Source organism: Callorhinchus milii, unplaced genomic scaffold (assembly GCF_018977255.1).
Source record: "Callorhinchus milii isolate IMCB2004 unplaced genomic scaffold, IMCB_Cmil_1.0 Scaffold2, whole genome shotgun sequence".
NCBI classification, from domain to species: domain Eukaryota; kingdom Metazoa; phylum Chordata; class Chondrichthyes; order Chimaeriformes; family Callorhinchidae; genus Callorhinchus; species Callorhinchus milii.
This window is the reverse complement of record NW_024704743.1, coordinates 37,044,079-37,067,049: the sequence shown is the minus strand read 5'-3', so window position 1 is coordinate 37,067,049 and position 22,971 is coordinate 37,044,079. Positions and strand designations below refer to the sequence as shown.

Here is a 22,971-nt window from a genome sequence, read left to right as displayed (position 1 = left end):
CGCATCATTGCCGGGCAGGTCTTCAGCCTCTCTCCCCCAACCCTCTGGAGCTCCATCCCAGTCCCTCTGCCTCGCCTCGGCTCCTCCCTTGCCTCCTTCAACAACCATCTCAAGATTAGATTCTCCTCGACCGTACCTTCGGTCACCCTCCTACCGCTACCCTCCCCATCCTCCACCCTTCGTGATCCCAACCACCAGTTCAGCTGCGCCTAGGGAGTCCTCCTGACGTGAAAGGCGCTATACAAGTGTAATTTGTTGTTCGTTGCTGTTCAACATTACTGATGTGCAGCTCTATTATTTCCTTGCAGAAACTGAACACATTTCACTTAGGTCACACAACAGTTAACAAGAACTGCATATATTAATTTAGCACAATGTGCACCAGATTTATGCAAAGCTTGACACACAGCAGGGTAAATTCATCACAAAGTGCGATGCCTAATAATAATAGCAGTGGAACAGTTGTCCCCATTTGAAGTTGGCAGCGCAGCAATGTGATACAGTACAAGTAGCTCCAGACGGTTTCTATTCTATGCACTGGGAAGAACTAAAATATTTAGGGAGAGTGGAATGATGGGATCGAACATTGTTCTTTTATTGCTGCAACCTGGTTTAGAAATCAGCACAACTGACGTAATGAAATCTTGGAAAGTAAAATTCTACGTGGAATTGTTTAAAATCAATTCCTGGTAGGGTGGGCACAAAGCCCAAACCTGTTCCTTATTCTGCACATCTAGCACTCACTTAGTGAATGAACAATGCTGACTGACGTCGGCAACAGAATTGTTACAGGGTTTAGATGAAGCTGCATTTAGATGAACGTAGCTTATACTTTACTAGAGATTGCTCAATGTGCTTAATGCTGACACTGGATGGCAGAGATTTTGTTGGGAGTGGGGGGCTCAAGGTAACGTCTCACAGTCCATCTCATTTTTCCCTCATCCATATCCCAAAGGCAAAAAAATTACAATAAACAGTAAATCAAGTGAAATCTGGATAGGATTCATCATATTTTAGTTAAACTCAATGATGGAATATCATATGCATCAAGTATATATTTGATGCTTCCTGTTCACATTTTTGTTTCTAATTTACCCGTGGAGTAAGACCATGGAGGGATTCAAATATGAGAACAAGATTTATTGTAAGTTTAGGATTTATGCATTTACTAAAATGTATATATTTCACAAGTTCATCATAAATTTGTCATGAGACAGAGACATAATAAACAAATCTTTTATTATAAAAAATATTTACATTTTGAAATTCAACCCAGAAATCCAACCTTTTCACGTTTCTTTCCTAAACTTTCTTCTTTTTCCAAAGTGGTTTGTAACGATACATGTAAAGCATTTCCCACTCGTTTTCCTGTCTGATAGTGTGTGGGGAGGAGGGGGGGGGGGAAAAAAGCATCATTAAATCATTAAAGTGAATATAATGAAGCATCAACTTCATCCTGTCAGACAATTCAATCAGGAATCAAATCTACAGCAAACTTCAGACGAGGTGCATTAGTTTCTGATTTCAACAAATTCTCTCTCTCATCGGTCCTGCACTACACTGCTTCCCACTGAACTCTGATTTTTTCACCTTTTCCTCTCAGTCCCCAGCCTGCTATCTTTCAAACAGAACGTGGTAGGCAAATGACATCTTCCCAGTTACCCAACAAGGGATGGTCTGCAACAGACATCTGCCTCGCATTTTTCTTTCCTCTCCACTCCTCTGAGATACCATCTCATGGAGTCCTGTAGCTTAGTGGTTAGAAGCGAGAGGACATGGGTTTGATTCTTGGCAGGGCAAAACCTTAGTAAGTTTCCTTACTCTACATGCCTCTGTTTACCGAGCAGTAAGTAGGAACCTGGTTGTTAGGCGATTGGCAGATCGCTTTTCCAGGGGTAATAATCCCTTCAAAAGTGATAAATCAATAATAAATAATAATTTGTGCAGTCAATCCATGACTGTGGGACACTACTATGTTTCGCCCACAATATATACAGTCAATAACAACAACTTGCATTTATATAGCACCCCTTACACAGGGTAGCGTCCCAGAGTCAATTCACAATTCATTCCCTAACCCTATATTCTATGAAGCACTTTGAGACATCTCATCGACATGATATGACGCTATATCAAATGCAAAGATTAATATTATTATAAGTATTTGAATAATGATCTTTGACGGAGTTACTTAATGATACTGAACATTGACACAGAGCATGGGTGCAACTGAAAAGCTAATTAGTTTAACGGGTGGACTGAGATCTAACATCCCATTGGCGGGAGAGCCTTCAGCCACTCTGCCCCCAACCTCTGGAATTCTATCCCCCAATCACTCTGCCTCCCCCCTCCTTGGCCTCCTTCAAGTCTAGCCTCAAAACCCTCCTCTTCGACCACGTCATCGGTCACCCCCCCTTTCCCTCCCTGAAATGCTTTACACTGTCCAGCGCCTTGGGATGTCCTCCCAACGTGAAAGGTGCTATACAAATGTAATCTTGTGGTTGTTTTCATGAGTTTTTACTTCAACAATAAACTTATTTATCTGTACAACAGAGCACTGATCAGAGAGGAATTGTATATTGTTCCTGCAGTAAAAGATAAATTGGTTGCAAATGGATGCAGTCACAATTCTAGGGGAAGATTTGTGTGGCAGTGGGGCAATTTTAATTTTCAAATATCGCAGAAACATTTTTTTGTACATAGAACAGGAGCTTTTCTGAAAAATACAATGATCAAGCTTTTTTGTACCAGTTTTGATAGTTAAGAGTTGGAAGACCAAACATAGTTTACAAAATAGAATAATGTCGTGTGGAGATCAATTGATGTTTGCCTTCACAACCCTGAATCTGAGCCCTCTTGTTCTGCTGCCTTTAAAGTATTATTCTTGGCTTATTTGCTTTGTCCCATTAAGGATGTGATACACACTGGTTTATTTCCTATCAAGGCTGAAAAGTTCTAGCTTATCAGAGCTTATAATTAGGACGGCAACAATCCAACTACTCTGATGTTTAGCCGTTATGATTATTTCAATAATTCAGTTCACATTAACTATCAAATTGCAAATGACAACATGTAGCTTGTACACTTTGAAAAGATTGCTCATGGTTATTTTTAAGCAGTGATGTTGCCAAGTTAATAATCTAAGTGAAACCCCACCAAAAAATATTGGATTTGGACCTCAAACATGCATATCGTTAGAAAGTCTATTATATCATTAGGAAGTCTATTAACCACTTATCTTATAATTGGGTTGGTTACAGATTTCAATCAAGGAAGTTCATGGTACACGACACTGAGGCATTAGCACGCTACACCATGAAATGCTGGCTCATACATCAGATTCCCCGGTCACTGCACTCAGCAGGACACAAAGCAGAGTCCCAAGCTGGAGAAAGCTGAGGTTGATCAGTGCTAACTGCACAAACCTGCAAGTAGCCTGCAACAGCTGTCAGAGGCTTGCCATTAACCCTATGAACATCCTACCAACCAGGTTGTGCAGAACTCAAAACTCATTACATGCTCATATGGAGCAGAAAGAATACAACAGAGGTAACGTAGATAACTAGTAATAAAGAGATTGTGATAACTTAATAATTGCTTCAATCATTCAATTCATACCTCCAACATTTCAAAGATGCTTGCTGGATCCAAACTGCCTCCTCCAATTTTCCTGAAGCAAGTGATGGTCCCTTTGCCAGTGACAGAGACTAACAAGCTGGCCATACAACAAGCCTCCTCCTGGGAGGTGGCATCCACCACATGTCTGTAACCAATCTGCAATCCAAACCACAAACATTGATTGTTAAGAATAAAGAATTGCTTTGAATTTGATTATCTATCATTGAAAAAGGCTTGGCATGTGAAGGGCACTTTGCTTTATGGGGTCAAAGACACAGCAGAGAGTACAGATGAAAAAGCATGAAAAGGTGATAACCATATCCACAAATATGCTAACTTCCTTGCTGCTTGCATTTAACCTCTTTACTATTTCAGTGAGCACCAAAAACAATTATGAGATTAAACTGCTTGAGGCTTATGATGAATGGACACAATATTAAATGCATTGCTCAGCCCCTTTAGCCAGCTGTTGGAATTTGATTCTGTAAAGCCTCTTTAATTTTACTCTAATTAAAACAAAAGCTTGGCATAAAAGATCTTAATGGGGTTGAAAAATGCACAGCTGCTGAAAGTGTCTGTCATAAGACCCTCACTGCCAGAAAAACACTTCCCGGCTTTGAATTCTTTTGTAAATCACACAAACTTTGCTCTTAAGAGAGCCTGGTTTCCCATTGAATTTTGTATTAGGAGGCACTTCATCAAGCAGTGATTAACATTATTGCTTTCATCAGCAATGGTTTTTCAACCCCAATATTGAATCATAAAATTGTACAACACATTAACAGATCATTATTATTATTTAACCCATCAAGTCTACACTGGTGATTTTCTCCAAATGAGTCACCAATTCTAATCCCACTTCTGCTTTCTGCTATACCTTTTAATATTTCTATTTTTCAAGCTTCTATCTATTTATTTTTTAGAAGAGCAACACCACACTGCAGATAATTTTCAGTGTGCTTAACACAATCTAATGGCAGTTACTGTATATTCACAACAACTTGGTTTGTAAAAATCACTGACATTTTTTCTTAAAATTGAAAGCTATGTGTAAGGTCAAGCATGTATGGTAAGACAGTTGTGGGTTCAAGCCCCACGTCAGGATGCTGAACTTAATGAACTTAACAGTATGAGATGACGCTCCAATCAGAGCTGGGGGTGTATTGCTTTTTGGAGGTAGTGTCATTCAGATAATACGTTAAAACGTTAAAATCTGCCTGTTCAGGTGGATGTTAAAGATCCCATGGCCAGTGTCCTGGCAAAAACAATCTCCCAAATAAATTTGGTAATTCCACGGCTGTTTGTAGAACATTGCTATGCGCAAATTGGCTGCCTCATTAGCCCATAAAAACAGTAGAACCAAAGGACACAGCCTGCGATTGATGGAGGGTAAGTAAACATTACTTTAGTGAGTGAGTATTAAACGTATGGAACAGGTTCCCTAGGGAGATGGTGGAAGCAGAGTGTTGATTTTTTCAAGAATAAATTAGATAGATTTCTGTAGGAAATAATATCTCAGGATACAATATATAGTTTGGGACACGACATGTCATGCGACTGCCAGGATGGTGGAAGGCGAACTGGATGGATCTTGGACTTCTTTTGCCTAGAAAATTCTTATGTTCTTATGCACACACAAACATTCCACTTTATAGTATGTCCTGTGAAGCACTTTGGGATGTTCTCCCAACACGAAAGGTCTCTGATTCTACAAGATTTTGTCAGGGAATTTCTTAACAAACACTTAAGATCTTTAATCAGTGGGTGGTTGGAAATATATTCTAACCACCCTGTGAGTAAAGATCTGAACAAGTGTTTGTAAAGATCAAAGGCTTTTGAGTCCTGGTGTGGAGTCCTGTAGCTCAGTGGTTAGAGCACTCGCTTTGCAAGCGAGAGACGCGAGTTCAATTCCAGGCAGGGCGAAACCTTGGGCAAGTTTCCTTACTCCACACAGAGCCTAATAATAATCCCTCCAAAACAAAAATAAATTGGTCATTTTCAATCCACGACTGTTTGTGGGACACTGCTGTGCGCAATTGGCTGCCGCGTTCGCCCACAAATATACAGTCAAATCCACTGTACAGTCTATTCTGCGAAGCGCTTTGGGACGTCTAGAAGACGTAAAAAGCGCTATGTCAAATGCAAGGATTATTATATATTATTATTATTTGTTGGGATGTGGGCAAATCCTCAAAATAATTTAACTGGTGAGGCTCCAGGCCAGAAAGGAAGATCTGAGAGGAGGCCATCAAGAGAGAATCCAAAGAGGAGAATCTGAGAGACCTGATGGTTTGTGTTCTGTACCTCAAAGAAAAACTATTGTTTGTAAAGCAAACCCATTGGTCGATGTTTTTATAAGACCATAAGACATAGAAGCAGGAGTAGGCCTTTCGGCCCCTTGAGCCTGCCTCGCCATTTAATAAGATCATGACTGATTTTCTGACCTAATTCCATTTCCCTTCCTATCCCCATATCCCTTAACCCTTCTATCCTTCAGAAATCTATCAACCTCAGTCTTGAATATGTTCAAGGACTGAGCATCCACAGCCTTTTGGGGTAGAGAATTCCACAAATTCAATACCCTCTAAATGAAGAAATGTTTCAACTCAGTTTGAAAAGGCTGACCCTTAATCTTGAGACTATGACCCCTAGTTTTAGATTCTTCAACCAGGGGAAACAGTCTCATGGCATCCAGCCTGTCAAGACCCCTAAGAATCTTATAGGTTTCTATTGTGTTAATGTGTTTACTTATCACTTTTAAAATTTGAAATATTCTTTTTGGTATTCAAAATTAAAAGTTTAATTTTTTCATTGGAAAAGGAATTGGTGAGATGTTGATATTTTTCAGTCCTTATATTGTGACTGCATATTTTGTAGTTGAAATGGCAGCCACTTTGCACAAGGCAATGTTCCACAAGCAGCCATGAATTTATTTATTTGACCTCTTAATGGAGGTGACAGCTAAAACTTCTAAGTCTGAGAAGCCCACAAAATATAAGGTCAATTCACTTTACCGTATATTCTGTGAAGTGCTTTGAGACGTCTTGAAGATGTGATAAGGCTCAATATCAAATGCAAGGATTATTATTATCTTCTCTCCAATTTCCAACAGTAAATTCAAGTAAGAACTGTCGGCCACAATCCAACCACACGTTGTCTTATACAGCCGCCGCCAGCTCATTCTACAAATTCCATTCCCATGGTCTCAATATGACAGTAACTATAGCATTCCATTGAATATTTGGTCATCTTCGTCTAGACTTATTATCGCTATAAACCTTTAATCCCAATTCTTAAACTGGTTATTCTTTTATTAAAAGGAATGGTATTTGCTGCTTTTGTTGAGAATATTCTACATATTTCATCGTTGGGAAACATTAAATTATTCCGGATTTGTTCCAGTTATCACAGATTTTGCATTTAGGTACTCTCTGGTCACATAACCAGTTTAAATTAAATACGACCACGTTATTCATTCATTTTGTTCAGTGCCTTGGGACGTCCTCCCGACGTGAAAGTGCTATACAAATGTAATTTTGTATTATATTTCCGTATTGTAAAGACTTAAATCAAGTCACCTCTTAAAATCCTTTCCTTCCAAAAATAAGTTTGCTTTTACGAATCTCTCAGAAAACTGAACATTCATCCTTTTCTGCAGTGAATTAACTGCACCCTTCGTATTTATTTTTGACACTCAAGTTTAACTGTGTTGTGGAAACCACAGAACTGATGATTGTCATTGTACCAGCCAATTTCTAAATTCACTATTGTGGGCAAGTCCAGGGTGCAACCTTCTCATGTTAATAGGAAACTCAAGTAGAATAGTAGAAACTCAGAATTTTCTCCCTGAAGCTCCAAGTGGTTACTGACTATAATAATAATTCTTGACATTTGATATAGTGCTTTATTAAGTCATTGAAACGTCTCAAGCGCTTCAGAGAATATACTGAGAAGTGATTTTAACTGTGTATTTTGTGTCAAAATTAATTTTTTTGGAGAGGGATTATTATCCCCAGAAAGCAATCCGCCAATCGACCAGCAACTGGGTTCCAACTTACTGCTAAGTAAACAGAGGCATGTGGAGTAAGGAAACTTGCCTAAGGTTTTGCCCAGCCCGGGAATCCAACCCAGGTCTTCTTGCTTGCGAGGTGAGTACTCTACAACTATTTATATAGCGCCCTTCACATGGGGTAGCGTCCTAATATCCTGTAGTGTTTCTGTAGAGTAGTGCTGTAACCACTATGTTACAGAACTCCACGTAATACCAAATTGAGGAATGTTGGATGTGGCAAGAAGGGTTTGTCATGGGATATTACTTGAATTTAAAAACACTTTTAGTATACATTTTCTTTCATATATTTTGTTTTGGCGTTGCTTTAATGCCTTGCACTACCTACGGTTTGAACCCAATATAACGCAGAATATTCATTCCTACATGTTTGCCCTTTTACAAGGCTGTAGGTGAGTAAAGCCCTGGAATTTACAGTAATGTATGTCAGCTTGGAGTTGGTAGCACACTCAGCTCTGAGTCCAAAGTTTGTTGGTTCTAGCCCCACCCAGGGACTTTGAGATCAAATCAAACTGACACCCCAGTGCAATGCTGGAAGTGTTCTTCTTCGTTGGAGATGCCGTCCTTTGGATGTGACATTAAACTGAGATGTCACCGGCCTGTTTAGGTGAACGTAAAAGATGACATGGCACTATTTGAAAAGAGAAGGGATTTCTCCTGGCCAATAATCCCGAGATAAAATTGATGATTCACTTCATAGCTGTTTGTGGGATATTGCTCTGAGCACTGAGGCACTGAGGATTTGAGGCACTTTATTAAGTGCAGGGATTTATTTTTAGTGTAGACACTGACACATGGATTATAGGCATGTACCAATTTACATAGAGCAGATCAGTGCAGTGTTAGTTCATGTTTACTCAGAAAATCAACAGAAATCTTAGACTGGATATGACATTCCCAGAGGCATAATCTTTATGCTTGGAAGATTATTTCAGGAAGGCCCATGCCATTGAAGGTTTCACCCCACACAGGAATCAAGTCTGGGTCCTCTAGCTTGGCGAATGCTGTCACCACTTCGCTGCGGGACTCCGAGACTAAGGTACATGTATCAAATTAAGTAGAAACAGTAGAACATAATTCTAACATTGCAATTTACACTATTCAGCCATAGCTGAACAGTTTGCTTCAAACTATTTCTCACTATACTGATATTCCTCTGCATCTGTTGTATTTTTAACAGCCTTGTTAAAAAACCATCTAAACTACTTTGTCCAGGTGCCCAGAAATACATAATACAAATCCCCAAATAAGTTACAGAAACTGACTAAGTGGTTCTGTACCCATACAAAGTGTTCATCTACTGAAAATAAGTATACTAACAATAACCATAATGAACATAGTCAGGTTTTTTTTCACACCCACATAGGCAATGCTGGACGCAAGATAAATTAAGATATCAAAACCATGGATAAAAAGGGGTATAATAATAATCCATACATTTGATATAGTGCCTTATCACATTATTGAGGCGCCTCAAAGCCTTCATGGGATTTTACCATAAATTTTTATAACTGTGTACTTGGAAGACAAAAGGGGCATTAAATTGCATACAGCAATATCCTACAAACAGCTATGAAGTGAAGTGATTTCATTTGGGATTGTTGGCCAGGACACAGGAGAAACGCCTCTTTTCAAAAGTGTAATGGGAACAGACAAACAGGATCTCCGCGTAATGTCTCATCCAAAGGACAGCTCCAAAATGCAGCACACCCCAGTACTGCACTGGAGTGTCAGCCAGTGAACTTAAAGTGCAAACATGAGGCTTGAACCCACAATCTGTGTCTCAGAGGTGAGAGTGCTACCAATTCAACCAGGCTGACACCCAAAATGTATATAAAAGACAAACAGCAGATTCATCTCACTTTGCTTAGTGTGATTATGCACGGCACACTTTCCACATTCAGGCGAATACAGTCGTAGGGATCATCTGAGAGTTCAATCTCCTTTGAACCTTCTTCATCTTCCAGAACTCTGACCTTTGGGATTCTTAAGCGGAAAAAGGAAAGTGGTAAATCGGTGTCCTCCTCTGGTTAAATAGTGCTGTCCAATCATAGTCAGGCTCGTATGTAACTGATTAAATATCTGCTCAATAACAAAAACAAGCCCAAGATATTTTAACCAATAAGCAGAATCAGGACCCACTTGAACTCTCTCAGCTTAGTGCATCCACTTCACAACATATATTGGTCAAGATATATAGGTGTCATCATAACTGAACTTCTTAATGCTCCGGTTGTAATATAATAATCCTTGCATTTGATAATGGAGCCTGATCACATTGTTGAGACTTAGTACTTATCCTACATCAATGCCACTGTTTTAGATACAAACCAGCACAGACTTTTACTGCCAGGTCTACACTGGAGATGGCAAGAGATTTCTACTCGATTCCAGGTTCATTGATGTCCACTTGCCTGACAGACAGACAGACAGGCCTGCATGCACCTCAATTTCTTTGGGTTTGATATTCAAATCAGTCTATGTGATGCACTCAAACGTATGCTACGTGAAAGGTGCTGTATAAATACAAGTTGTTGTTGGTGCTGTAGAGCAAATCAGGACAATGTGTGCCTCACTGCATCATAGGGACTTTGTTAATGAAAATGCACATGACTGCTACATTGAAATGCTATTAAAGAACTGTCAAGACTGCCAGCTCTTTCCTCAAATTAGAATTATAGAGAAGTACAAATGACATCTTAGAAAAGATCTTTCACTTCCAGTTGGCAACCCAATGCATCCACAAGCAAGAAATGTCAAAGCAGATGTCTGGTTTGCAGACAATCAATATAACATGGAGAGTTTGCAAAGAGGGAAACTTTTTCAAACTGTAAATTAAAATTCATTTTGCATTGTTCGTGTGAAAACCTGAAGCTGGATGATTTAATACAATACAATTTACATTTATATAATGCCTTTCCAATCAGGAAGATTGATAATAGTCTTTAGGAAAATACCTCAATATCCACAAACAACTGTGAGAACCTTATTACTTTGTGTGAAATTGTTACCTTACCTGGTATTGTGAAGTGCTGCTTTTACTGCAATGGAGATTGCATCAAAAAGGTTGCCACCACACTCCAGCAGCTGAAAAGCAAAGGCCTTACAGTTAATGAAAGACTTATAGAACAATACAATCCACAATACATTGGTGGCATAAAGAGAGGATGTGAAACCAATATTCTCTCAACCCATTCATATAATTTTAATCTGGATGGCTTTTGTAAATTAGACAGAAGACATAAATTAGTACGTCCCCTCCTTTTATAAATATTACAAATTCACACCACAGTTCAGTCCTGGGCAAATCACACAAGATTAAAAAGCGAGAATAAAAAGATACAATGTGGTACTTTTACACCTTCTCCATTATTAAGGGAGCCCTCTTGATGCCCTTGTGAAACATTAAGACTACTGTACAAAAAATACCAAAAGGTACAAAGATCAGAAAAATCGTGGCAAAACAAAGGAAGGTAGAGAACTCGAAAGCATGCTTAACGCCACTTATCCCTCTACACTCAACAGTTATAATTCTGTGCTTGGCAGTTTTAATATTGTGTCGTGCTTAACAAAATATGGAAATAACTTGTCAAGTATAATCAGGAGGCCACTTGTTAATTCTCTTGTGACCCACTGTGGATTTATAGGTTAGCCCAAAAGAGATAGACTTTTTATTTCTAGCTAAAAACCTGAGTCTGCATACAGTTCACATTGTGCTCTTCCAACAGCACAGGTGCTGTTTCTCTCTCACAAGACATCACAACACAACCAAACAGTGAGCAAACCACATACACGCATAGCCTGTGACAGCTAATCATTACTATTAAGAGTGAATACACTTTACGTGGTGTTATTTCAAGGTATTTTGTTTAGCTGAGACAGCTGAAGACATCAATAAGACTATTTGGTTCGAGCAATGGAGCTGAATTAACATACGGACAATTGAAAATCCCTGACGTGCTCTGATTTAATACATGTATTTTATATTAATCTAAATACTCTACTGTCAATTCTCAGCAGCTGTAACTAGAAACCTAGGCATGGAATGGATTTTCTGTGCATATCAGACTCCTAGCTAATCACCATACACAAACCTTGAGAAGACAATTCTGGATGGGCATCAATTCTTACTGTATAAATAGGAGATTGTGCAATCCATGTGGCCTCTGATCAAAAATTGTCTCTTAAAATTTCTAGGATCATCAGCGCTGCAGACCTTTCATGGGACTATGTGTAAGGTTTTTAAAGAGCTGGTTGTGTAACTAACAAATGTGCATGTGCATCATGCAATAATTTGTTAGTTACACAAATTGCTCCACCTTGCTCCTTCCTACCTCTGTGACCCGCTAACCCCATATTAATCTGTCCTCTCCTTCCGCTCAGCAGGCTCTGGTCTGCTCCACGTGCCCTGCCCGTCCCACCATCAGCAGTTGGGCCTTCAGCCTCTCTGCCTCCACCCTTTGGAACTGCATCCCACAATTCCTTCGCCTCGCTCTCTCCCTTGCCTCCTTGAAGGCCTTCCATTTCAGCCGCACCTTTGGCCACTCTCCTATCCCTACCCTCCCTGCCCTGATCCCAATCCCCTGCTTGGGTCCAAAGCCCTGACTGTCCAGCGCCTTGGGATGTCCTCCCGAAGCGAAAGGCGCTATACAAATGTAATTTGTTGTTGTCGCACTCAGCTGCTGGATAGAGGGTCAAAGGAAGTTATAGGTGGGTAAGGAGAAAGGAATAGGATAAACATGTTTAACTTTGGTCATATCTAAAACTAATTCTTCAGCACATTTCTAGAATTAAAAACATTTTACATGTCATACAAATACTTGCAGCTATTTGTATGTGTGAGTGGGGAGTAAGAAGGAAGAAATGATTGACTATGAAGATCACATTTTTCTATACTTTGGGAACTAATTCTCTAGTACTTATAATTCTTAATTTGATATAGTGCCTTATCACGTTGTTGTGGCATCTCACAGTGCTTCACAGAATATACTGTAAAGGTAATTTACTGTGTATTTATGGAAAAAACGCAACAGCCAATTGCACACAGCAGTGTCTCACAAACAATCGGGGATTGAGTGAATTATTTTGGGGAGGGATTATTACCGCTGGAAAGTGATCCGCCAATTGACTAACAACTGGGTTCCTACTTACCGCTAGGCATGCGGAGTAAGGACACTTGCCTAAGGGTCTGCCCTGTCCAGGAATGAAACCGGGTCTCTCACTTGTGAGGCGAGTGCGCTACGAGACTCCTTACCAGTACATCCACAAAGAGGATCCAGCAGTGTTCCCTGGGAGTAATACACAAGGCTGTCAAATCCAAACTGCTGCCATTATCAAACACTCTGTACAGGGTGTTTGCGATTTCTGTGCCAAGGTCTTCTCCTCCACGCCCTTCAAACTCAGGAGTTGCGTTAGCGGAGCTGGTAAACACAACCACATCAATATCACAACAGCAGCTCACTACAGTTAGACACAGGTGCCTCAAAATATTGCAATCTATTTTATAAATCAACTTTTTCATTTAAAAATAGAAATTGATCGACGAAAGCTAAGGTTTTGTTTTCAATTAGTCACAACCACTTGGCGATGAAAGAAATCAAGTCATATCTGACATGTTGTATTGGCTCCATCTCGTGTTCAGTCATAGAATTACAATTTGTGTGTCAAAGTGTGGTCAGTGCCCACTGAGTGCAATTGATGATCAATGAGCCCTAAGGCAGTGACACTTTTACAGAGTAAATTATTTATTTTGTGCACTTCCCTCTAAGAATTCTGATTGTTTCTCTGGATTTAAACTTGGCTGCACCAAATTAAACGACAAAGGGCACGTTCCTGGCAGACACAGCCTTGTCAAGAGTCTTAATATATTATCATTTACCTCCACAAATACCAAACAAAAGTACTGTTTTGAACTAAGTAATTTGTAAACTGTGTAAAAGTCTGAAAAAACAAATTGCTCAGTGGAAAATCCATAGACTGAAGTATTTAATAATCCAAGTTTGGTGCGAAAACAAAGTTAAATTAAGTACCAGATTTTTAGTATTTATAAACTCAAAAATTCACTGGCTTCCACGTTTGCATTCCCCATGACATTTTGTGTCATTTGCAAACTGACAAATGCATTGAGATCCATTTCACATTAATACAATGCAGGTACACTGATCACAATATTACCTAGTAGACTGATACACTTTCAAATCCGAAATAGGAAGGTAAAATAATAATAATCCTTGAATTTGATATAGCGCCTTATCACAGCGTTGAGACATCTCAAAGCGCTTCACAGAATGTACTGCATTTATAAAGTGGAGTGACTGTGTATTTTGTTATATTATATCATTCTGTGTGAATGTGTACATGCATTGTTATTACAGAGAAATTCAAATGGGAGCTTAAAAAGGTTTAATTTCCCGCGAGAAAACAAGACCCAAGTTATTTGAAGTGCATCGTACCAGTCCACAAAAAATTCCAAAAAGCCTTCTTTAGGTCTCTCCAGCTTGGGTGCTCCCATTTCAGCTTTAACTCCAACCAGAACACCTGTATGACCCTGAGAGAAAAAAACATGTGGATGAAAACATCACTAGGTGTATTTCAGAGTGTTCATATCTGGGCAGGCTTTGTGGAAAACAGTCTCCAACAAACACATATATCTGACAGTGGTAGGTGAAATGTATATTTTTATGCAGAAAAATATAATAAGTAGTGAAAATACATTTCACGTTAGAAGCATGAACCTGAATGCGTTACAAGATTCACTGTAAAATGTAGTAGCTGTATTTTTGTTGGTAATTATATATTGGATGTATTTTGTGGGCAGATTAGATATATTTTTTATTGGGAGTCTCAAAATCAATAGCTTGGAATATATCCTGTGAGGTCTCACATTGATTGCTTTACTTGGAAAAAGTTCTGTAGTATCGCTGCAACAGGAAACTCGGCCGCTTAACAATTCTCAGAACTCAGTTCAGCGGAATAAAAGTGTTTTTAGAAGTAGGATTTTTCTACTAGAAAAGATCTTTCATTTCTGGTTAGCATCCCAATTTATCCAAATGCAAGAAATGTCAAAGCAGAAGATGCCTGGTTTGTAGACAATCAATAAAACATAGAGAGTTTGCAAGGATGAAAAAATACCAGTGATTTGCCTAAATATCAGAAATGCTAATTAATAACCAGAATAATGCTCGCAGTTTTGTCTGCATCACTGCCCTTTAAATTAAAACACAATTTCCATACACGAGAGTTCTCATCATTTAGAAAATTGAGACTGATACCCCATCAATTCTCGATTCACACAGACTCTAAAGAAGAGATTTGTTTCATTACTATTTTCGCTTGCAGCAACAAAACAGTGCATAGAAATGACTGCAAAATTAAAAATTCATATTTGACTGATAAACATTATCCAGGTCATAACTTCTTATTAGGTCTAAATTGGATTCATGCCAGCACTCGCTCTTAACCCTGGAGGCACAAATACCATAGATGGTAGGCGAGAGCCGGAAAAAGCAATTTGTAAAAAAAAAGATTAATAACATTTGAGAAAAAGTGATCAGGAACTGGGAAAGAAAATACCTTACCATTGTAACATTAGTTGGGCTGTGGTTTTTCAAACTCAACAATAGTACTGCTTGATGCTATTTATATAGCTCTATTGGGCAAGGATAATAGGTCCACAAATTGGAAAGAAAATTAAGGTGAAACTTATTTTCCGAAAGTCATCAACATCACAATCCAGGTTGTTTCAACCGTCAGGTCAGATAATTTAATTTAATTTCGAAACTCTCTCAATTTCATCTATCACCTCTGGCATAGGCAAAGCTAGTCACAAACTGTCACTAATATTATGAAAAACAATGATGGAAGTCAGTTTTAAACTCAGTGCTCCTAGAAGCGAGAGCACCTGGGTTTGATTCTCAGGCAGGGCGAAACCTCAGGCAAGTTTCTTTACTCCACACACCTGTTTACCTAGCAGGAAGTAGGAATCTGGTTGTTAGCCAATTGGCAGATTGCTTTCTAGTTGTTATAATCCCTAAACATAGGTAGGGTAGTAAACAGTGAGAAGGATAGTAGTCAACTGCAGGAAGACATAGACAGAATGGTAAAATGGGCAGACACATGGCAGATGAGTTTCAATGTGGAGAAATGCGAGGTAATGCATTCTGGTAGAAAGAATGAAGGGAGGCAATATAGGCCGGTAATACAACAACAACAAGATTCCATTTATAGAGCGCCTTTCACGTCGGGAGGACGTCCCAAGGTGCTGTACAGTTGGGTCAGGACCCGAGCAGGGGGGAAATGGTCAGGGTGAGGGGAGGGAGGGAGCGAGGGGGGGGTAGAGAGTCGAGAGGGGAACTGAAGGTACAGTCAAAGAGAAAGGTCTTGAGACCGGCCTTGAAGGAGGAAAGGGAGGAGGCGGCGAAGGCACTGGGGGATGGAGTTCCAGAGCCTCGGGGCTGAGAGGCTGAAGGCCCGGCCACCGATGGTAGGGCGGTTGGGGCAGGGGATGTGGAGCAGACCGGAGCCAGAGGAACGGAGGGTACGGGCAGGTAGGTAGGGGGATATAGGTCAGAGAGGTAGGAGGGAGCAAGGCCGTGAATAGCTTTGTAGGTGAGGATGAGGATCTTAAGGGGGTTGAAGGAACAGAGAGACCTGGGAGTGCAGGTAAATGAATCCTTGAAGGTGACAGGACAGATTGATAAAGCTGTAAAAAGGGCATATGGGATTCTAGGCTTTATAAATAGGGGCATAGAGTACAAGAGTCAGGAGGCTATGACTAACCTATATAAAACACTGGTTAGACCTCAGTTAGAATACTGCGCCCAGTACTGGGCACCACACTATAGGAAGGAAGTTAAGGCATTGGAAAGTGTGCAGAGGAGATTTACGAGGATGGTACCAGGAATGAGGGACCTTGATTATGAGGAAAGGCTCGAGAGGCTGGGATTATTCTCATTGGAGCAGAGAAGGTTACGAGGAGACCTAATAGAGGTCTTCAAAATCATGAGGGGATTTGATGGGTTAGAAAGGGAAAAACTGTTTCCACTGGTGGGTGTGTCAGTGACTTGAGGTCACAGATTCAAAATAGTCTCTAAAAGAAGCAGAGGGGAGGTGAGAAGAATTTTTTTCACACAGCGAGTTGTTCGAATCTGGAACACATTGCCTGAAAGGGTGGTCGAGGCCGATTCGATAACTACTTTTAAAAATGCGGTGGATAGGTATTTGAAGAGGACGGGTTTGCAGGGTTATGGGGAAAAGGCTGGGGAGTGGGATTGACATTAATTGCTCTAATCAAAGAGCCGGCACAAACTCGAAGGGCCGAATGATTCTATATAATTTGGTCACACAATCCACAACTATTTGTGGGATACTACTGTGCGCAATTGACTGTTGCATTTCTCCCTCAAAATACAGTCAATTCACTTTGCAGTACATTCTGTGAAGTCCTTTGAGACGTCTCAATGGTATGATAAAACGCTTTATCAAATGCAAGAATTATTATTATATCTACTATGGTGTTTTTTCAAGGTAGTTTTCTGATCTAGCAGCTAATGGAAAACAGGCATTGATTCTGGAACACAAGTAAATTACAAGTACCAAATTCCTTTTAGCTTTCAATTTCCTCCTTCACCTGAACTTAGGTGAATCATTTAACCCATCAACATTACATTTCTCCAGCTGACAAACACTCAGTAATAATAATCCTTGCATTTGATGTTATTACGTCTTTGAGATGTAAAGTGAATTGACTATATATTTTGTGGGCAAAACGCGGGAGCCAATTGCGCACAGCAGTGTCCCACAAACAGCCGGGTTCCTACTTATCGCTAGGTAAACAGAGGCATGTGGAGTAAGGAAACTTGCTCAAAATTTCACCATGCTAGGAATTGAATCCAGGTGTTGAACTTCAAAGCCCTCACTAAAAACAAAGCTAGATTAATGAGATGAAATGTCTTCCTAGTTTTCCTTCATCATCACTCGACAACGTTCCCATTCCGAATCCACACTGCTGGTTGCAACATTCTGTATCTCAAGTACCTGAAAGCAAGTTTAGTTCCAAGGCCTGTCTGGACATTAACACAAGAGATTCAAAATACCATATAGCATAAATATACTCTTAATAAGCAAAATACTGCAGAAGCTAGAAATCTGAAACAAAAACACAGATCGTTGGGAACACTCAGCAGGTCAGGCAGCATCTATGGACAAAGGAAAGTGGGTCAACTTTTCAGGTTCCTGACCCTTCGTCAGAACTGGGGGATGTTGGGAGGGAGAGGTTTTAAGGACTAACAGAGAGGAGGTGAGGCAAGAAAGACAAAAGAGAAAATGGTGGGTTAAAGAGGTGTTAATGATGCAAAACAAAGGAGGGCAGATAGATGAGGTTTTGTTCCTTGAGCTTGCGCTGTGCTTCATTGGAACAGCGTAGGAGACCAATGATGGAGCGGTCAGAGTGCGAGTGGGAGGGGGAGTTGAAGTGGCAAGAAACTGGAAGCTCAGGGTTGTGCTTGTGGACAGAACAGAGGTGTTCAGCAAATTGGTCACTCAATCTGTGTTTGGTCTCCCCAATGTAGAGGAGAACACATCGTGTGCAGCGAATACAGTAAACTACACTGGTGGTAGTAAATAATAAACTAATAATAATTGGTGGAGTGTAATAAATAAACCTTTAGTGTTTATACACAGCTGAAGGATCTTCATGTCGGTTAGGATATGGAATGCCCTGCTGGAAGCAGAGGTTAAGGCAGAACCCATATTGGCCAAGAAGGAACTAAACAAATATCTTAAAGAGTCAGCTACAAGGGTTCGGGGAAAGGGGGATAAATGGGACTGAAAGGATTGCTCCTGAGTTAGCTGACAGAGACAAGGTGGGCTAAATGGCCTTCTTCTGTGCTGTACATTTCTATGGTTCTATTTGATGTGCATGTGCATGTTAGTGCAACTTCAGTATTGTAATGCAGTAAACTTGCAAGACAGTTATTTCCATTTAGCACAGCATGGAACTCACAATTTTCACTCTTGCAGACCCGCTTGTGTTTGATACAACATCTGTTTCGATTTCAATGTGTCTGTAATCTTCACATCCACGACCATCAATTCGCAGATCATCCTAAAAAACACAAAAAGCACGATGTGTCCAAATAAATTACCTGTTGCTGTGGGAATACCTGTCTAAATGGTCATTCAGCTCAGGACCTTGCTAATGGAGAGTTAAAAAGACTTCTATAGCATATTGGTTTACAGCACTTGCTTCACAAACCAGAGGACTTGGGTTTGATTCCAGGGCAGGGCGAAACATTAGGCAAGTTTCCTTACCCCACACGCCTCTGTTTACCTACAGCAGTGTGGGCCAACTGCCAGCCACTGGACCCAACCAGATCGGTGGGTGATATTATCCATTTCCAATGTGAAATACACTATATACGTGTAATTTTGTTGCTGTTCTATTCCTGGAGTCCCTACAACTCCCTCTCCTCTTTCAAAGCATGTAAAGACCTAACTCGTTGAGCACGCTTTTGGTCATCTTTTCCGCTTCCCATCCCACCTCTCTCAGCTCCCACACCCAGCCCGGGTGCCCAGCCGACAGTGCCAAGATATCCTTCCAACATGAAAAGGGTGCTGTGTAAATGCTGTCATGTTTTTGGAAGGGAAACACAAAATATTGCTTGTGGCCCACAGACGTTTCTCAAAAAAGGAATCCGGCCCATGGTAACCAAAAGGTTGGACCACCCTGACTTAGCAATAATTGGGAACCAGGTTGTTGGACGTTTGGCGGATTGTTTTTCTGAGGGTAATAAACCCTTCAAAAAAATTAAATGAAATAATAATAATTTGGCCAATCAATCAACCACTGTTTGTGCGACACTGCTGTGGGCAATTGGCTGTCGAGTTTCACCCACAAAATATAGTCAATTCACTTTACAGTATTATCTGTGAAGCACTTTGAGATGTTCTCGAAGATGTGATAAGACGCTACATCAAATGCAAGAATTATTAATATTTCACTAAGGGGTAATGCTTGGTTCACGTAATTTCTCTTCTACCTTTAGGTCTGACTCCTGGGAAATAAATGCAGGAGAGAATTACAGACACCCCTCACTATCTCCAAACTTAATACCTATCTCTTCAATCGAATGCCTGCTCTCTTCTTTCAGCTGGTACAGGCCTGCTCGTGTCCCCCAGCTGCTCCATGGCATCACAGGAGGCCGTTCCTTCAGCCACTATGCCCATAACCACTGGAACCTCCCGCCTCAAACCCTGTGTCTCACCCCATCTTTATCGGTCTTTAAATTCCATCTTAATACCTACCTCTTCAACTGCACCCCTGGTCAACTTCCCCTTATTCCCTTAATCAGCATCCAACCCTACCACCCTGCAGTCCTACAAGATGCTATCCTGTGTGAAGGGCGCTAAATAAATGCAAGTTATCGTTTCTCATTGGGACTGCAGTGGAGTACACTATCGGGCACAGAGAATGTTTTGTATTATACAAGCTTGAACTGTGGAAAAATTCTAAGCATTATAGATACACTTTCTCTTTCCACGCTCTTAGTATTTTGAGCAGCAAAAGAATTAGGTAAAGTGCTGGCAAAATTGAAATTAGAAATGACCAATTTGTGTCTTCCAACTAACGGTATTTCGCTGTAGCTTCCGGTATTCAGCTGTTTGTAGGACATTACTGTGCACAATTAGCTACTGTATTCACCCACAAGGTGCACAGTCACTCCACTTTACAGTATATCCTGTGAAGAGCTTTGAGACATCCTGCTGACACGGAAGGCGCTATATCAAATGTAAGAAATATCCACATAATTTTTTGGGGGTCAGCCGGGTATCTGACACATGCAGAAACCCATCACCATGCTGAAAAGTATTCAAACCAAGCTGAGATTTCCATGCCTCCCACCTAGACATGGAAATCAAATCCTAGAGCTAGATTGTTGGAATGGAATATGCATCCTCCCTCGAAGGATGCATCCTACTTACCTAATTCCGGAAAGTATTAGGTGCAGGTTGGCAAGAGCAAAGGCTTGGGAACCCCATAATGTGCATTGGGGTATTGCTGGAGTTTAACCAGTTAACACCGCATAGCTTGCCATTGACATTGCTGTCCGGCTAGCTTGTCCAGCTAGGACCACGCAACCCGTTAGGGCTTTGGCTTGCAGGGTTAACAGTTGAGTGGGATGATTCCCTGCCCCCGGTGACTGGTTTGCCTTTTCAGGTCCTGCTGATGAGCCAGGCTGGCTGTGTTGTCATCAGCAGTGCCCTGGAATACTGCGGACCTGTCTGGCTCAGAAACCAGACTACCAGTTCCTGACACGTGTGGAAACCCATCACCATGTTTAAGAGTATCCAAACCAAACTGAGAATTATATACATCACAGTTCGGCTTCCAGTATACTTACCTTTGGCCAGAGAATATGAGGCTTTGTACAAAGTTGTGTTTGCAGATCCCTTGTGTGAAACATTGTGAGCCTCCAGCCCCACAGTGACACCTGCCAGTTTCTGCAGGTTTGTCCACTTTAAACCCGCTTTTCAGCCCCTCACGTAACCACAGATACCATATAGTGTATGTGTGTATATCTATCTAAACTAATAAAACAACAATGTGTGTGTGCATATCAGGCAAGATAATAATAATCCTTGCATTTGATATAGCGCTTTTCACGTCGGGAGGACGTCCCAAAGCGCTTCACAGAACACACTGTAAAGTGAATTGACTATATTTGTGGGCGAACGCGGCAGCCAATTGCGCACAGCAATGTCCCACAAATAGTCGTAGAATGAAAATGACCAATTTATTATTGTTTTTGGTTTTGGAGGGATTATTATTAGGCTCTGTGTGGAGTAAGGAAACTTGCCCAAGGTTTCGCCCTCTGCCTGGAATTGAACTCAGGTCTCTCGCTTGCAAAGCGAGTGCTCTAACCACTGAGCTACAGGACTCCACCTTGTAGTTAATAATTAATTATTATTATTATCAGCCAAGATCTCAATAACCGATTGGAGTAGAGACATGATTTCCAATACCTCATTGGAAAGGTATTGCATCGAGGAGTGCAAGCGGCATATTTTCGGGGATCTCCTATCGTTGATGATTTGTGATCTAAACAAGCTCATCACACGTGTATGGCAGTTACACATACGCAGTTGCACCCGGTGGCTGCGCCAACTCCCAACAACAACAACAACAAGATTCCATTTATAAAGCGCCTTTCACGTCAGGAGGACGTCCCAAGGCGCTGCACAGTTGGGTCATGACCCGAGCAGGGGGGAAATGGTCAGGGTGAGGGGAGGGAAGGGAGGGACTATGGCACGCCGCATTGCACTCGGATGAACCCAAGTGGCGGGAACGAGATGGCGGCGGCGAGGTGGCTTTTCCTGCTGCTGCTGCTGCCGCCGCCGCCGGGCATCACCGTGTCGGAGTTGGGCCGATGGCGGGTGCCGGTCGGCTCGGTCAGGCCGCGGGGTTTCCGGGTTCCTCCGCGCCGCGGCCGGGCAGCGACGAGCCGGGGAGGGCGAAGCCCGGGGCTCGAATTGGGGCTTCAACCTGGGGCTGGGGGGAGGGGGGAGGGGGTTTAGCCCCTCTCCTTAATGTATAGAATTCCAGTGGATGCGAAGAGAGATCCCCGAAGGTTGTGGGACCTGTCGTATAAGGTAACAGCAACAGCTCAAAACCAACCCGAACCTCAGCCATCACTACGCAAACCTACATTGCATATTGGATCCTTTGGTCGCAAGTGTGGCGGCCACGGGTCGGCACAGCTGGTGTGTGTGTGTGTGTGTGTGTGTATTATACAGTACACCCTGTGGCGGCCTCTCACCTGCACCCCATGCATCACATACACTTTCTCCGCCTCGCTCAGCAGCACCGCCGCCATCTTGGTTGCTGGTGGTTACAAGCGCGGGACCTCACGTCATCACCCACGACACCAGGGAGGAGGAGGAGGAGGCGGGGCTCGAGCGTCACCGGCCCGAGCCGCACCCACTCGCGCGACGTCACCGCGCGCTTTCCCGCCTCGGCCGCCGTGACCTCCCCCCCCCCCCCGCGGCCGGTGACGTCAGCTTTGGCAAACGCCATTGCTTTTTTCCCCCGCTACGAGGGTCTAGTTTTGACAAGGAAGCTCTCCCCGCCCCGATAGGCAACAGTTCGAGCGATACGACGATTTCAAATAAAAAAACAACCAGAGCTCGGAATCAGCGACGAGATACCCTTCCAGCGGCTCGGGCGCCGTGTCTGTGAGGTCACGTGATTGTTGCCTCGCAGCACGAAACGGCTTCAAGATGGCGGG

General features: G+C 41.7%; 1 protein-coding gene across 1 annotated transcript; it reads right to left on the bottom strand.

The window, feature by feature from the left end:
• Positions 1–1,223: 1,223 nt before the first annotated feature.
• On the bottom strand, positions 1,224–22,579 carry exosc7 (exosome component 7). The gene is given in 8 exon segments (NM_001292296.1): positions 1,224–1,372; positions 3,619–3,774; positions 9,550–9,673; positions 10,704–10,774; positions 12,942–13,107; positions 14,140–14,234; positions 18,690–18,791; positions 22,504–22,579. Coding segments are annotated over 8 exon segments (876 nt in total). The 5' UTR covers positions 22,561–22,579; the 3' UTR covers positions 1,224–1,267.
• Between the last annotated feature and the right edge of the window lie 392 nt (positions 22,580–22,971).